A 17,772-nucleotide genomic window follows, 5' to 3' on the forward strand; every position below is an offset into this window, starting at 1 on the left:
CATGTAACTAAGAAGACTAATGGAATGCTATCCTTTATTATGAGAGGAATTGAACATCAAAGTAAGGATGTTATACTTCAGTTATTCAGCACATTGGTGATATCGCATCTAGAATACGGTGTGCAGTTTTGGTCTCCTCACGTAAGGAAGGATGTAAATGTGTTGGAGGTGGTTCAGAGCGATTTACTAGATTGATACCTGGAATGAGCGGGCTGTCTTATGAGGACACGTTGGTGTCATGGAGCTATTAACATATATAATATTTTGGAAAACATTTTTCTTTCAAAATAGAGGCTTAGTTTGCGGGCATGTCTGGGTTTAAAGCCAGCTAGTCTGGGTGCTTTGACATGTACTGGTTTTGATATGGAAGGGAGATAATGTGCATTTTCATTTTTTGAATAGAACATTCAAGTAGTGGGGTGAAGATTGACGCCGTTCTAGTAGCTACCAAGCAATGTGTTTATGTTAGTAATAAAATTGGTACTATGAAAGGGGTTTCATTGTTAAAAGGTGAAGTTCGAAGAGGTTGTTGATAGAATGAGAGTTAACATTCAATGGGGCTGGTAGGTATAATTTCAGTAGGTTTCGGGTATGCAGGGCAGAGACAATGTAAGACCAAAAGGCAGCTGCAGGCCTCCAAGTGCCTCCACAGTGAAAAGAACCTCATTTTGAATTCATACGGTGAAAATGCTTTGCCTGGTGTTTGATTAAGCCTATGGCTTGCTGTTGCCTTAATAGATATTAGTTTGAGAATTTGTTACAATTTGTGATAGGAGTAATTAGTAGCCACATGTATATATATATATATATTTTAACCTATGTAAATTAATAAAATGTTTCATTTAGTTTAATGTAAAACCTCGCGAATTAGTGGTCTGATTCCTGAGCTTAGAGTTGCATCTCAAACATAACACTTAAAATTATAGGTTATGAGAGTGTTTAAAGTTTCCCTCTGGGATTTTGAAAAATAACTTTGCTTTACCTTCGCATCGGTCATAAGAGTTGTCCAGACTGAGCTTCTTTCCACTGGAGTTCAGAAGAGTGAGGGGTGACTTGATTGAAGATATAAGATCCTGAATGATATTGACAAGGTTGACATGGAAATGATGTTACCCCTTGTGGGTGAGCCCAGAACTAGGGGGCATTGTTCTCAGATTAGGGGTCACCCTTATAGGGCAGAGATAAGGAAAAACCTTGTCTCACATTGGGCTGGGTGATATTTAATTGTATTTTAAATCCTAACAGAGATTTCATCCCATCCCTGGATGAGGTTTCATCAAAAATGTAAAGCCCGCCTGGGCAATTGGACCCTCCGCCACCCGTGAGGTTGGACAGGCCACGGAAAATCGCTGCCAATTGGGCCGTTTCTGTCTCAGAAGGCAGTGGAAGCCGTGTCACTTAATATCTTTAAGGCAGAGGTAGATAGATTCCTGTTAGGTAAGGGCATTAAAGGTTATCGGGGATAGATGTGTTTGTAGAACTCGAAACACAAACAGATCAGCCATGATCTCACTGAATGGCAGAGCAGGTTCGAGGGGCCAAATGGCCTACTTCTACATCTATTTCGCATTTTTTGGAACGAGACAAGTGAGGGTGAATAGCCAAGATATATAAGCCTGAAAGACAGGTTCAACATTATTTCTGGCTAGGGATTTCATCTTTGAACTATTTTCTCTTTCTGCAGGGAAGGAAATTTCGAACAGGATCCAGGAGACTGGTTAACGGGCCGTGTGAACTCGGAGATATAAAACAGTACAAGACGGGAGCGGCCAGACAGTTTAAACTCATCAGCAGAACTCCAAAATGATAAAGCTCAAAAACATTGTCAGCAAATTTACATTCATACTCGAATATTGTTCGGATCATCAGGAGAATGTTATAAGGAGCAAAGCAAACCAGGAAAATGATGATGGACGCAGACACCAATTTTTTTATACTTAAATTGCTCTCTCTTTCAAGCCCATGTGTTTTGTGGGCAACTGTCAGCACTTTATAGTAAGAGTAAATTAATACAATCAAAGGGAGGAAGAACCCAATAGAGAGCTTGTAAATATTTAAATATCTATCCTCTGACTGCATAGGATAATGTTCGAAACACAAGGTGTCATTCTCATTGTCTTTACTGAGAACCTGGGAGTGTATGTAAAAGCCGCAGACAGGAATCTCCTTGATCCAGATGAGAACACTGATGAACACTGCAGCCTTCCTGGTGTGTAAGAATTTAAATTTCAGAGGGTAGGCCACAGCGAGGAAGCGATTAATGGAGATGAAGCAGAGGAAGCCAATGCTGATGTAGATATTCTGGTAGAGGAACAGACCACTGAGTATGCAGAGTGCCCGGGAGAGGACCCAGTCATCGTGCTGCAGCATATACTGAACCCAGAAGGGCAAGGAAATGAGATACAACAGGTCCGAGATGCTCAGATTACAGAGATAGACTCCCAGCTCATTCCTCTGTCTGATCTGCAGGTAGCTGTGATACAGTGACAGGAGATTAGTCGGGAGGCCGATGATGAAGACAGCAATGTAGACCGTGGGAAACAGGATTTGGTGGATACTGTGGTCGATAGAACAGTTGGTCATCGTTCAACACAATACTAGAACTTCCTTTTCTAATAAATATTCTCTTATCAGTTCCTGAGGACTGTGTCAGTGTGCGGTTCTGATGCTTGTTTATTAATTCGTCTTTATTGAAAATATTTCCCCTGTAGGAAGGAATTTATCCAACAATAGAATCATTGAACTGAACAGCACAGGAAGAAGAGGAGGTAGATTTGTATCTCTAAAGCATCTCTCATGCCCCAGAATGTCTCAAAGCTCCTCACCATCAGTGAAATACATTTTGAAGTACAACATTGTTAGTACAGAAACCAATTTGCACATAGCAAGCTCCCAAAAACAGCATGTCAGTAATGACCAGATAGTACATTTTGATTATGCTGGTTGAGGGAGAAATGTTGATCCAGGCCATTGAGGAGAATAGTGCAATTTGATAATTTCAGACCTCTTGTAGCTCATCTGTTTACCCTTGTGGATCCAAGTGAGATTCAGTTGCATATATCACTGAATCTTACAGCATAGAATGATGCTATTCAGCCCATTATGCCTGTGGCCTTTGAAAGAGCTATCCAATTAGACCCATTCCCCTCTGCTTTTCTCCCATCGTCCTGCAAATTTCTCCTTTTGAGTGTTTATCCATTTCCCTTTAGGAAGTTACTTTTGATTCTGCTTCTACCACACTTGTAGGTAGCACATTTCAGTTCAGAACAATTCACTGCATAAAAATTCCCCACTGGTTTTTGGCAATTTGCCTTAAATTTGTATCCTCACGTTAACCTCCCTTCTGTCACTGGAAATTGTTCCTCTATATTTACTCTGTCAAAATCGCTCATATTTCACACACCTCTATGAAAACTCCCCTTATCCTTCTGTGCTCTAAAGAGAACCACACCAGCTTCTCTCTCAATATATGTAAAAACGAAACATACTAACCAGTTGCTTGTAAATCAGTTGCTTGTAGTCTATAAGGAGCAGCACCAATTCCTTTAGTCTGATTGATTGATTGAATTGTACACCTTGAAGTTCACCCTCTCTTTTCGCTTGTTAGAGTTGGGTAACACTGATGTTTTCTCCCTTAGGTTTACATTGGGTGTGATAGAACTGAGATTGGGCTGGAGGGAGTTCGGTTAAACTCGAGGCAGGAAAAGGCTGGACTTGTGAATGCAAATAAGGCAACATGAGCTGCAAAGTCTTTGAGGTCAAAGGCAGAGAAACCACGGAGACAATCAACAGCAACATCTTGATGTCTCAAGCAATGCTCACATCCTGTGTTCAATGTGGAGCCCTTTGCAGTCACTATACTGAAAATTCTACAATGCACTGAGCTCCGTGGAGCACATAGAGGCAATGGAGAAGGTGCAAAATTACATTTATCAGGATGGTACCAGGAATGAGAGGTTATTCCAATCAGGAAGGACTAAGCATTTTGAGGTATTTCCTCAAGAAAAGACAAGGCTGAAGGAAGACAACCACATCCAAGACCACATGTACTTCCTGATTTTGTTCTGCAATATTCACAATCTGAAGATCAATTTGTTCAAAGAAGAAGCATATTGCATTTGAAACGTTCACTCAGTTATTCTCTCCACAGAAGCTGCCAGAGCTGCTGAGAATTTCCAGGACTTTGGGGTTTTATGTCAGATGGGCTGCATCTGCAGCGTTGTGCTTTTATTTTCTGTGTAATGACTTATTTTAACATTATCGATTTATAATCAGGGACTTTCTGGAGTAGCTGTGCCACATTTCTTTCAGCTGTTGGTCAACATTTTATTACATTACGAATCTGTTCTGCTATTCAGTGAGATCATGAGATCATGACTGATCCGTATCCTAACTTCATCCACCCACCTTGGCTCCATATCCTTTCATAACACTGGCTAATAGATCTATCAATCTGAGGAGTATTATTGTGAATTGAGCTAGAATTTATTGCTTTGTGTGGGACAGAGTTCCAAACTACTACCAGCCTTGGCGAAGATGTATGTACTTCATCTCTCCTGATTGGTCTGGCTCTGGCCTTGTGGTTATCTCCTACTTTAACCACTCACAGACAATCTCTCTATGTCGCCTATCGATTTCCTTCAACTTCCTTAAAGACTCCGTGAAATTTCTCCTTAACCTTTTCTAATCCAGGGAGTGCAAGTCTAGTTTATGTAAACCCTCCTCATTTTACAAGCCTGTCTAAAAACAGGGTTGTTATCAATGTAAATGGAATCTGCCAGATGTTGCAACGTAGCGGATATGTTTTCTATTGGTGAAATCCAAACTCGGAAGCTCTTGAGATGTGAGGCCTGTGGATGCCGACAACTGATAAATTTTCACCAGGCCCTGTGCCTGGTTCCCCACCAACACCCACCCATGAGCTTCTCCAGTGTCTACGCACTGGCATCAGTTAGGTGCCGGTCTCTGCTCAGTCATTTAGTTCACAGCAGTCTCCACAGAACCATGTTGTGCCCTCCTTAGTGAACCCCAAGTGATGATCGTTGGCCCTATGCTGACTGTATTCCTCCCTGTTCCCGTCCCCACTGTACCCACTCCCCAGCTGTACATTACCTCTGATTAGCTGGCACAGAGTGTGAGTGTTGGTGCACTGGGGTTGACAGGTCGTCCTTACCACGTTGTGTAGCCTGGATATGTAAGAACAGTGACTGAAAACCTTGCAACAATTTCCTGTCTTACTATTTCTTTGTAAAAGTTGGCAGACCTGAGAGGGTGATCTAGTTAAGCACGGAACTCAATTTGCTCTAAGAGTCTAGTTAATCTCTCCTTCCTTTTGCACTCCAGAGGCAGTGACTACATACATGAAAATGTCTAAGTGAAAGAGAGAAGGCTCTTAACATGTAGATGAGGTGGGTTCATTGGAGCTTGTTAACTGATCTACTATTGTATATGGACCTGCTGAGTGAGCCAATGTCTCCTTGCAGTTAACACTGGCAGCAGCACCAACGCCCTCTGGCCCATGTGTTGACCCCATTTCTGGGCATTATGACCGAGACAATTATTTTCTGCCCATATTAATTTTTCCTGTGTAAAGTCAGTTAACCTGGTTAGATTATTTTCAATGCTTTTTATACTTTTGTCTTTGCGAAAGGTTTTCTCTGTCTGAGTCTCTCTGATTAATATTAATAGATCTCACATTCTACCTAGAGAATGAATCAAACGTTGAGGCTCTGTAGATTCATGGGGCTGAATTTTCTGTTTGTCCCGGCGCGCGTCCCAATGTCACCGCCCGTCATTCCGATCTTTCATTCGGCGGGAGTCCACTGCGCGCCTGTTGTACTGTCAAAGGCCAGTTAAGGCCATTGTTAAACTAATTAAACAATTTGACAGGGTTGCCAGTCCAACCTTAAGGTTGACGGGCAGATGAAGAGCTCAGGCAGCCTTCGCATGCATGGGTGGGATGAGGTTTCATCAAGGATTTATTAAATTAATAAATATTTATTAAACATTTGATAAACATGTCCCAGCTCATGGGACACTGTCACATGGGGGGACATGTGTAAATGATTTATAACTTTTTTTATTTTGAGGTTTGAACTTGAACTTAATCTCTTTGGGTCACGGAGCTGCCTCAGGGAGATTTCTGTGCTCTTTTGCGTGCATGCGTGAAAATGCACAGGCCCTAACTACCCCTCTACCCCACTCCCCCCCAACCACCGCCCACCCCCTCCCCCCACCTCCCCAGCCAACCCCCACCCACCCGCACAGATAACGCTGAGCGCTACCAGGCGCGCGTCACCCTGAGCAGGCCTTAATTGGCCCGCCCATGTAAAATGGCAGCGCGCAGCCAATCACAGGTGGGCAATCGGCTCCACACCTGCCCACGCCTGCTCCTGACCAGCCCACCTGCTCGACAGGAGAAGATTCTCCCCAGGGAGTCCCGCTTGTTGTACGGTGTTGGTTACAGTTTGGTAGGTCTAAAGAAGCCTTTGTAGTCAGACGTAGGTTAGAAAATACCCTGGTCAGAAAATGGGAAATATTGTGGCGTTCTGTACAACTGCTTGGGATTTTGATCATTATTTGAGTTCAATATGCCAACAAAAATATCAATAACTTGCACTTATATAGCACTTCTCATGAGCAAAGCGTCCAAAGTTTAAACCTTTTTCTTCTAAAACACTCTCTCAGTTTTACAGATTGTTTTGACCTGCGAATTACAACAGAACAAACTGATGACTTAGTCAAAACATTGTTCTATTTAATAGAGTATTCTTATTTGTATGCACAATTACAGATTCAAAACAGATGAGGCAAATGGAAATTAATGAAATTTCAAATCTGCTTTGTTATTCTACTCCCAGCAAGTTAATACTTCTAAAATATATAGCACCAGGATGCTCAAATATGTCATCAGTACTAGCTATACAATCACCCTAAAGTGGGTAGCTCATGTTGATTGCAGGTCTGCTTCCATCCCAATGTCAGGAATCTTCCTGTTGGCTGCAGGAAAGGTCTCTGATGTTTCTAATCTCTTACACCCAGTTTTAGAGGTAGACCTGAGTTGTCTCACTGACAGAGCTATACTGCCCTATGAATTTCTGCTTAAAACACAACGTCCAACCATATGATGAGCTCTTTGTTGAGACCATAGGGTTTGAACCCACCCCAAATTTGTCTGTCTATCTCTAACTATCTTTCAGTAATTTCCCCATCACATAAAGTACAGTATTTGTTCATTTTCCCTCACACCATTTTCTATTCTGTCATTTAATGCTTATCTCCGAACAACGTACCCAGGAATGTTTGACATGAAATGAGAATTGTAAATCTAAGCTGTTTGAAAATGTATTGATATATTGAAGTAACTTGGAGTGCCACATACAGCATTCAAAGAAATTAAACAGTATTGCACTTTATGTAACATCAAATTGGAACTGTTATTTAATTTATCTCAATACATTTTATGAAAAAAGTTTATTTTTTGAAAACAAAAACAAAAAACAAAGTTTCTAATCTCTTACACCCATTTTTAAAGGTAGACCCGAGTTGTCTCACTGACAGTCATATTGCCCTATGAACCTTCTGCTGAAAAGACAATGTCCAATCATATGATGAGCTCTTTGTTGAAACCATATGGTTTGAACACACCCCAAATTTGTCTGTCTATCTCTAACTATCTTTCAGTAACTTTCCCATCACATGAAGCCCCTTGCAATCCAGATAAATCTGTTCATAGATGTGGTCAACAGCACACTCAGACCATCTCCAAGGTCTATCCCTGATTGATCCACATTCCAATGTCTCTCTTCACCGTCACTATCTCTTCTTCCCGATAGCATTATTTAGTTTCACGGTTCAGCAGGTTTATTTTTAAGCAGGCTGAGAAGAAGCATTTGTCCCCTTACTACTCTTCAGTTTTTAATGCATGCTGGTTAAAATGGTCAAGCTTCTGTAGTCAGTTTGTTTAAAGGTTCCTTTTATGTCCGACACAAGGCATTTCACAAGAGTGATTATCAAACAACATTTGACACCAAGCTGCGTAAGGAGAGATTAGGACAGGTGAGCAAAAAATAAGATCAAGTGGTAAGTTTTAAGGTATCTCTTTCATGAGGAAGACAGGTAGCGAAGGAATGTCAAAGTTCAGGCTCCAGGAAGCTGAAGGCAGAGCAGTGAATGCTGGATTAACAGAAATCAGAGATGCTCATAGAGGCCAGAATTGGAGGAGCTCAGATATCGGGGAGGGTTGTAGAGCTGGAGGAGAATTAGAGCGAAAGTGATGAGGCCAGGAAGGTGATAAAACATCTATACTCATCTTTGTATTTGATGACAGTGTGGGAAGGGATAAAGCTGCTTCATTATCACAGTATTGTGTGATTATTGTGTGATTATATGTTATTATTTGTTATTATTTGTATGGATCATATTGCTGTTTGTAAAGCTTGCTGTGCCCATATTGGCAGCCATGTTTCCTAGAGTACGGCAGTAACTACACTTCAAAAGTACTTGATCAGCTATAAAGAACTTTGGCACATCCTGAGGTTGTAATAGGTGCTTTAGAAATGTAATCTCTTTCTTTGTTTCCTTGTTTAAAGTAAGCTTGGTGCAAGTAAGTTTGTTCAGTTATCCAAAGAGTAACGAGGTCAGATTCTGCCCTGTCCATAATTTCTGATCATCTCAGTTCGATGCTGAGGTTTGTGAACACACAGGAGACAGAACAGAGTCTTTCGCAACTCCTGACACTGAATGAAATATGTGGCAGGAAAACTAAAAGATGGATTGGAAAGTCACAAAACTGTCGAAGCTGTTTAGAACCTCAGCCCTGAGTAGATAAATTCTGCTGGTAAATGCTGTCAAGTTCCCAACACTTTTCAGAGTGGGAGTTTGTCTCAATGCACACAATGTACTCACTGGCTAGACTGAAGCTAAACCTCGCTGAAGGATTGTGTGGTTGGACTTTATCAGAGAGGGGTCAGTCGCTCCAGCTGTCAGAATAGGGAACGTCATACTCAGTGTTGTACCATTGTTTGACTCCCCAACACCTTGTCTATCTCAGTATGTGTAGCAGTGACATTAATATTGAGGGGAGTCCAACCAGGATTTAAATGTTTCAATAATTTCATGCCAAACACCTCAGGATTGACAATGGAATGATCTTGGGATCAGGTAGCAAGGGAGGAGTGAAAATGTTTTGGGAGAACACAAAACGGACAATAGCAAATTAGCAGCCTCACTGATATTTCTATCCCAAAGTCTGGGCCAATAATATCTCCTTCTGTGACTTGGTGTCAAATTTTGTTTGATAAAGCTGCAGTCAAGTGGCTTGGGAAGGGAGAATGGTAAAGAAAAACGAGCTTGAGGACAGGCCCGGAATTATTTCAAACTGGGCATTTCATATTCAGTTTGTTTTCTCGTTCTGCAAGGAATGAGATTTGTAACAGGATCCAGGAACCTGGTTAACCAGCCGTGTGAATTCTGAGATATAAAGCAGTACAAGATGGGATCAGCCACACAGTTTAAACTCATCAGCAGAACTCCAAAATGGTAAAGCTCAAAAACATTGTCAGCAAATTTACATTCATACTCGAATATTGTTCGAATCATCAGGAGAATGTGATAAGGAGCAAAGCAAACCAGGAAAATGATGATGGATGCAGAAACCAATTTTTTTATTCTTAATTTCCTCTCTCCTTGAAGCCCTCGGACCTTATGGACAACTGTCAGCACTTTATAGTAAGCGTAAATGAATAAAATCAAAGGGAGGAAGAATCCAATAGAGAGCTTGTGAATATTTAAATATCTGTCCTCCGACTGCATAGGATAATGTTCGAAACACAAGGTGTCATTCTCATTGTCTTTACTGAGAACCTGGGAGTGTATGTAAAAGCCACAAGCAGGAATCTCCTTGATCCAGATGAGAACACTGATGTACACTGCAGCCTTCCTGGAGTGGAAGAATTGAAATCTCAGAGGGTAGGCCACAGCGAGGAAGCGATTAATGGAGATGAAGCAGAGGAAGCCAATGCTGATGTAGATATTCTGGTAGAGGAGCAGACCACTGAGTATGCAGAGTGCCCGGGAGTGGACCCAGTCATTGTGCTGCAGCATATACTGAACCCAGAAGGGCAAGGAAATGAGATACAACAGGTCTGAGATGGTCAGATTACAGAGATAGACTCCCAGCTCGTTCCTCTGTCTGATCTGCAGGTAGCTGTGATACAGGGACAGGAGATTAGTCGGGAGGCCGATGATGAAGACAGCAATGTAGACCGTGGGAAACAGGATTTGGTGGATACTGTGGTCGATAGAACAGTTGGTCATCGTTCAACACAGTACTGGAACTTTCAGCAGGTAAGTATATTTCTCACGCTCCCCTGAGATGCGGTGCTTGAGATTTCAAACCATTTAATATAATTTGATATTTAATTCTTTTTTGCTGAAACTTGTCTCCCTAAGGTAAAAGCAGAAAGGTTATGAAACAATATAGTCATGGAACTTTAATACACGGAAGGAGGCCATTTGGCCCGTTGTTTCAGTGTCAGCTCTCGAAAGTATCCATTCAATCTGTCCCCTACACCTGCCCATTTCCCCACACTATTTCCATTTTTAAAACATATTTATATTTCTTACATTTCTGGCATTTTTGTGTTCAAGTCTCAGCCTTCTGACTGTCTGGCCATTTCTCTCCCACGTTTGCTGCTGATTGGCTCACCAGATCACTTCAGAGGAACAGTCTGTATTTGGAGCAGCAGTGACCAGTGTAAAGGTGAGTGGCCATGGTACGCTCTCTCTCCATCTTTGTCTGCACTCTCTATCTCACCCGCCCACCCAGGCACTGCCCCTAAAGGATCACAGTGGTCAAGATGTTGGAGCAGAGAGGGGAGGCCACAAGAAACAGCAGTCCTAGCAACAGTGCCCACGCCGCTACCCCCCCCCCCCCCCCTCCCCCCCAAACCCGGTGATGAAGGAGTCTCAGACAGGGCGGAATGAGAAAGTTCATTTTGGCACCTTCATAACTACCCTAAGTTCCTCCTCAGCGGCAAAATGTCCAAACCTCGCAGGCCTGGGGTGTAGTGACTGAGTCTGTGAGTGTGTGTACCTGCCTGCCTGTATATGTGTGTATGAGAGAGAGTGAATGTGTGTGTGTGTGTGTACGTGTGTGTGTGTGTGTAAATGTATAAGAGGTCGAACCCTGAGACTGTGAGTGAGCTGGGCACACACGCCTTTCCCCTCTTCCTCCTCTTCCCCTGAAACCTATCAAAAAAGCAGGCCAGAAGAGGAGGACACCCCAGACTGAAAGGCACCGCATTTCCGACCCTGACTTTCGAATGAATCCTGCCAAGGCCAGCTCAGAATTTGTGCCACCAGAGGCGAACACAAGGTCAGTGTTAGTTAAAATCAACTCTTTAGCTCGGCCCAGTCCCCTCCCCCTTCCCTGGTGACCAGTGCTTGGAGCCAAATCTCTCTCCTCCTGGCTCTGCTTCCTAAGCAAAGAAGGCAAAAAAGTTTTTACCAGTTAGCCTTGCTGCTTGGCACTTTGTAATGGTCTGTCTTATTAATTACTTCTTTTTAATTATCAATTTATTGCTTTGACATTGTCCTGTTTCTAAATTAACGTTCAATGTTGTGCCAAACATCATTTTTCGCAAATTTGGCCCTTTGAGTGAGAAAAAAATTGAAATCTGACCCCTCACTTGAAAAGTTCGGACACCCCTGTTCTAGCTGGTAAATGTCTGGCTTTGAGTGGTGTGAAGACATGTCAAGGTACAGTGCGCCCTGTGGATGGTGCACACTCCTGTCACAAAGCACTAGTGGTGGATCACTATGTTAATGAATATCATGCCAGATCAAATGGGCTGAATGTTTTTTACTCATTTAATAGGATGTGGGCTTCGCTGCCGGGGACTATTGCCCATCCCTAATTGTCCTTGAGAAGTTGGTGGTGAGCTGTCTTCTTGAACCGCTGCAGTCCATGTGGTGTAGGTACACCCACGGTGCTGTTAGGGAGGGAGTTCCAGGATTTTGATCCAGCGGCAGTGCAGGAATGGCGATATATTTCCAAGTCAGGGAGGTGAGTGACTTGGAGGAGAGCTTCCAGGTGGTGGTGTTCCCATGTGTCTGCTACCCTTGTCCTTCTAGATGGTAGCAGTCGTGGGTTTGGAAGGTGCTGTCTAAGGAGCCTTGGTGAGTTCTTGCAATGCATCTTGTAGATGGTACACACTGCTGCCACTATGCATCGGTGGTGGAGGGAGTGAATGTTTGTGGGAGGGATGCCAATCAAGCGGGCTGCTTTGTCCTGGATGTTGTGAAGCTTCTTGAGTGTTGTGGGAGCTGCACTCATCCAGGCAAGGGGAGAGTATTCCATCACACTCCTGACTAGTGCCTTGTAGATGGTGGGCAGGCTTTGGGGATTCAGGAGGTGAGTTACTTGCCACAGGATTCCTAGCCTCTGACCTGCTCTTATAGCCACGGTATTTATATGGCCAATGTATAGGAAATATCTTTTTCTTTCCCTTAGTATTACTGTGGGATACTTATAGCAGGATTATGCGGACTGTGGTGTGTGTCTGTGTGTGTGTGTGTGTGTGTGTGTGTGTGTGACTTATTTAATTAAACTAAAGATGGTCAGGCTGCAAGGTTTGTATCATCAAAGGTGTTAATGTGTAAAAGCAGGCATTTTGAAATGGAGATGGGTGGGCTAAGATGATGAAGGTCCATTAGTTGCGGTATGAATGAAATTTGCATGTGTAAATAAGTTGAGAGGTTGTTTGATTTTCAAAGGGACATGTTAAGATATTTTAGAACAGGCAAAATTCATAAGGCAAAGTTACTAAGTTTATTTTCCTGAAAGTGCTGGCCATGACAACATCATTAAATATTTTTATATTCTGGGAAAAGGAACTTCCAAAGCAAGGGTGAAACAATGGGATTTACAGATCAAAAGGGATAAAATATATTGAAAGAAAGATGGAAAGCTGTATGGGGTGGCTGTGTGAGATCTTGGAAAGATGGACTTGTGAAACAGACCTGTGAAAAACAGCCTCTAACCACCCCAGAGAAGTGTTGGCTTGTTTCAGGGAGCAGGTTTTGTGAAAAGCCTTGAGATTCCAGTGTTGAGTGAGAGGGAGAGAGAAACTGTGAAATACCTCCCTTATAGGAACAGTGGATGTCTTGTGGTAATATTACTAGATGTTTTATAGATAAAGAATGTAGTTGGATTGTTGCCAAAAAGGGTGTTTATTTGGAAGTCTAGTTAAGGAGAAATATTTTTGGGAACTGTTATAAGGCTAAGTTTAACTGTGTAACTGTAATCTTGAGTGTTTGACTTTTTATTTTCATTTGTTAGTAAATGTTTTAATTTAATTGTTATAATCTCCAAAGGTGGTAGTGGACTCTTCTGACTTTAATGCACAGTACTTTCCATAATAAATATAAATTGGTAAGTTGTTGTGATAGCTTGGCCAAATATCCCTTTGGGATTTGGTCTGTCTAGCAAATACCACCTGCCATATCACAACACTAGTCCTGTTCAGTTTCTGCTCAATGGTAACCCCCAGGATGTTGATAGGGGGGGATTCAGCAATGGTAATTGCCATTGAATGTCAAGAGGCTTTCGTTAAATTCACTCTTGTCAGAGATTGTTATTGCCTGACACTTGTGTGACACAAATATTACTTTCCACTTGTCAGCCCAAGCCTGGATATTGTCCAGGTCTTGCTGCATTTGGACACGGATTGTTTCAGTATCTGAGGAATCACGAATGGTTCTGAACATTGTGTAATCACCAGCAAACATTGATTAAGCAGCTGAAGATGGTTGGGCCTAGGACAATAACCTGAGGATCTCCTGTTGTTATGTCCTGGTGCTGAGATGACTGGCCTCCAACAACCACAACCATCTTCCTTTGTGCTAGGTATGGCTCAAATCAGTGGAGAGTTTTCTCCCTGATTCTCATTGACTCCAGTTTTGCTACACTTGATCAAATGCTGCCTTGATGTCAAGGGCAGTCACGCTTACCTCACCTTGGGAGTTCAACTCTTTGATCTTTGAACCAGGGCTGAAATGAGGTCAGGAGCTGAGTGGCCCTGGCGGGACTCCATCTGAGCATTAGTGTGCAGGTTATTGCTAAGCAAGTGCCACTTGATGGCACTGTTGATGACCCCTTCCATCACTTTACTCATGATCGAAAGTAGACTGGGGGGGGTGGTGTAAAGAAAATATATTTTTTACCAATATTACTGTGGGATGCTGTGAAGCAGGTGTGTGGGACTGTAGTGTGTGTGTGTGTGTGTGTGCACCAGTGAATAATTTAATTAGACTGAAGACAGTCAGATTGCAAGAATTAAATCATTAGACACATTTGAAGTGGTGATGAACGAACTAAGATGGGATACCAATAGATACAGCATGAATAGAACTCAGGAGATAACTGAGGAGTGAATTTTAGTTGTTGAATTTCAAAGAGAGAAGAAAGGAAGTTTTACAACTGGCAGAGATCATAGCTAAATAAATAATGCAAAGTTATTGAGTTTATTTTTCCTGAACATCGTGGCCATAAAGACAACATGGAAGATGTTTCAATTCAGAGAAAGATAATTTTCAAAAGAAAGTTAAGAATAATGAGCAAAGGTGAGAGGGGAAAAATATACTTAAGGAAAGATTGAAAGCTGTATGCTGTGCGAGTACAGTCCTGTGAAGAAAGCAGCTTCTAGCCACCCCTGAGAAATGTCTGGTTCTTCCAGAAAGCAAGGTTTTGTTACAAGCCTTGTATTTCCCTCGTTGAGTGAGAGGGAGGGAGAAGCCTGTGAAATACCTCCCTTTTGGAAGTGTATGCCTTGAGGTAATATTATTGGATGTTGTATAGATTAAGAATCTATAGGGACTGTTGCCTAGAAAAGGGTGTTTATTTGTGAGCCTAGCTAATTAGGAATCTTGTGGGAAATGTTATAAGACTAAATTTAACTGTGTAACTGTAATTTTGTGTGTTTAAAGTTACTTTTCTTTGGTAATAAATGTTTTAATATTTAAAATCCCCAAAAGTGGTAGTGGAATCTTTACTTCTGACTTCAGTACACATACCTTTTTGTAATAAATGCAAATTGCAAAATCATTGTGATAGCCTGACCAAGTTTCCCTTTGGGATTTGGTTAGCCCAGCAAATACCACCTACCATATCATATCAGGCATTAATGGGCTGGATTGGATTTGTCCTGCTTTTTGCATACAGAATATACCTGGGCAATTTTCCACATTACCGGGTAGATGCCAGTGTTGTACCTGCACTGGAACTGCTTGGCTAGGGATGTGGCAAGTTCTGGTGCACAAGTCTTCAGTTCTATTGCTGGAATATTGTCAGGTCCCATAGCCTTTGCAGTATCCAGTGCCTTCAGACATTTCTTGATATCAAGTGGAGTGAATTGACTGAAGACTGGCATATGTGCTGCTGGGGACCTCTGGAGGAAGCCGAGATGGAGAATGTTGCAAATGCTTCGGCCTTATCTTTCGCACTAATGTGTTGGGCTCCCCCATCATTAAGGATGGGGATATTTGTGGAGCCTCCTCCTCCAGTGAGCTGTTCAATTATCCACTGCTATTTACGACTGTGGAACTTAGATCCGATCTGTTGGTTTCTATAAACTTAGCTCTATCTGTCACTTGCTATTTATGCTGTTTGGCATGTAAGTAGCCCTATGTTGTAGCTGCACCAGGTTGTCACCTCATTTTTAGCTATGCCTGGTGCTGCTCCTGGCATGCCCTCCTGCACTCTTCATTGAACCACGGTTGATCCCCATGGTGGTAATGGTAGAGTGGAGGATATGCTGGGCCATGAGGCTACAGGTTGTGTTTGAGTAAAATTCTGCTGCTGATGGCCCACAGCACCTCATAGTCACCCAGTCTCTAGCTGCTAGATTTATTAGAAATCTATCCCATTTATCATGGTGGTAGGGCCACATAACAGGATGGAGGATATCCTCAGTGTGAAGATGGGACTTTGTTTCCACGAGGAATCTGTGGTACTCCAGCAACAATACCACTACTCCATCACCTCCCCCATTGTCCATAGTTCTGGAATGTCCATGCCTTATCACTCACCCTGCCCCACTCACCTATTACCTCTGTCCTTGCCCATTTTTCTCAGCTCGTTCGCTCAGGAGATCTAATTTAAAGTTCTAATCCTTGTCATTCAATCTCTTCCGGGCCTCACCCCTCCCTTTCTCACCATCTTCCTGCAACGCAACCCTAGTACCGACTGAACTCGCCGTTCCTCCGACTGTGACCTCTTGTGTACTCACCACCACTGGGAGCTCTGCTTTCACATGTTAAGCTCCTCAACTCTTTGAATTCCTTCCCTAAAACCTCTGTCTGCCTTCATTGACTTTATGGAGAGTAAAACCAGGTGAAATGTTAAACCAGGGTTGTACAAAACTCCACCCGGTCAATTCCCCGCTGGTTGGGTTAGGGGGAAACCGACGCCTCTGCAGTTTACTAACTTCTATAAAGAAACTTGTTAAAAGTCACTCAAACATTATTTCTCCATTTACTTTGTCTTCTCTCTGTCCCTTTGTGCCCAGCACGGGATTTGCTCCCCATAGCTTCTCGAGATATAGAAAAAGAAAGGAACACTTACCCGTCCAAGTATTGAGCGATTTGACAAATTCCAAATCTTAATGTTACAGTTGTTAAGTTTTATCTCCTTCGATTTGCATTGGTCGCATTCACAAGTGTTATTGGGTCAGGGAGAACTGCTAAGAAGCGGGAAGCGATTTTTTCCTCTAAACTTTGGGCAGTCTGAAAGACATCTACATCGGAAAGCACGCACACATCCCCATGTTCATTCTGCAATGTTCGCGATTTTAAGGTCAATTTGTGGAGCTGGCAAAGAGAAATTCCTCTTAACATTCCAGCACCTCAACCCCTTAGTGCAGGGGGATCCCGTGTTATCCGCTGCAATCAACACAATGAGAAACAGGGAGAAATTTTCAAGCAAACCTGATTCATACCTTGTACCACCCCCTGACTGGGCAAGAGCAGACTTGCCACCTGAAAACAAGGAGATGGGCAAGAATATACCTGTAGCAGGAATTTGAATGTCTTTCACATTAAAAATGTTGTTTTGGCTAACAGAATCGTTTTTATATTTCACAATTAATAGAGCTTGAATCTTATTAAAAATGTAATACTTGGATTTTCTATTCAGGTCATCTCTTGCCCCAAATATTCCTCAACTCACCTAAACTGTGGCCCCTGCCCCGGTTCATGGATGTTAATGTCCCGGTATATTGAAAACTTTCAGTCAATACTTTTAAATATTCGATGCAGAATATTAAAATGGCTGCTGAAAATCCAGATATCTTTGGCATTTTGAGCTTCAGATTGTCCCGAGTCTCAAGCAAATACCTAACTAAATATGGACATTGACTGCCATCTGGGGAATTCACACATCTCTTTGTTTAAGGATGGATTATCAACAAAGGAACTATAGAATTCCAGCCAGCCTGTGTCTCTGTTTCACCCTGGACGAAAGGGAACATCAAAACTCAATGTCTGTAAGATTTTTTTAACTCATTCACAGGATGTGGGCTTCACTGGCTGGGCCAGCATTTATTGCCCATCCCATGTTGCCCTTGAGAAGGCAGTGGTGAGCTGCCTTCTTGAACAGCTGCAGTCCATGTGGTGTGGGTACACCCATAGGGCTGTTAGGAAGGGAGTTCCAGGATTTTGACCCAGTGACAGTGAAGGAACAGTAATATATTTCCAAGTCAGGTGGTAAATGAT

General features: G+C 42.4%; 1 protein-coding gene across 2 annotated transcripts; it reads right to left on the minus strand.

Moving 5' to 3' along the window:
- Window positions 1–1,489: 1,489 nt before the first annotated feature.
- Window positions 1,490–16,988, minus strand: LOC121292194 (ovarian cancer G-protein coupled receptor 1-like). Of its 2 annotated transcripts, XM_041213867.1 has the most exons (3): window positions 16,625–16,988; window positions 10,282–10,447; window positions 1,490–2,547 (listed from the first exon to the last, which is right to left on the minus strand). In XM_041213867.1, exons 2-3 carry the CDS (start codon window positions 10,315–10,317, stop codon window positions 1,666–1,668), a joined length of 918 nt encoding a protein of 305 aa, XP_041069801.1. In that variant the 5' UTR covers window positions 10,318–10,447; window positions 16,625–16,988; the 3' UTR covers window positions 1,490–1,665. The 2 variants fall into 2 exon arrangements, with proteins under 2 accessions (XP_041069801.1, XP_041069800.1); XM_041213866.1 differs by lacking the exon at window positions 1,490–2,547 and having other exon boundaries at window positions 6,737–10,447.
- Window positions 16,989–17,772: the final 784 nt, after the last annotated feature.

Source organism: Carcharodon carcharias, chromosome 20, assembly GCF_017639515.1.
Source record: "Carcharodon carcharias isolate sCarCar2 chromosome 20, sCarCar2.pri, whole genome shotgun sequence".
NCBI lineage: Eukaryota > Metazoa > Chordata > Chondrichthyes > Lamniformes > Lamnidae > Carcharodon > Carcharodon carcharias.

Excerpts from the sequence above, each read along its gene's own strand:
- LOC121292194 (XM_041213866.1), bottom strand. The coding sequence starts at position 10,317 with ATGACCAACTGTTCTATCGACCACAGTATCCACCAAATCCTGTTTCCC.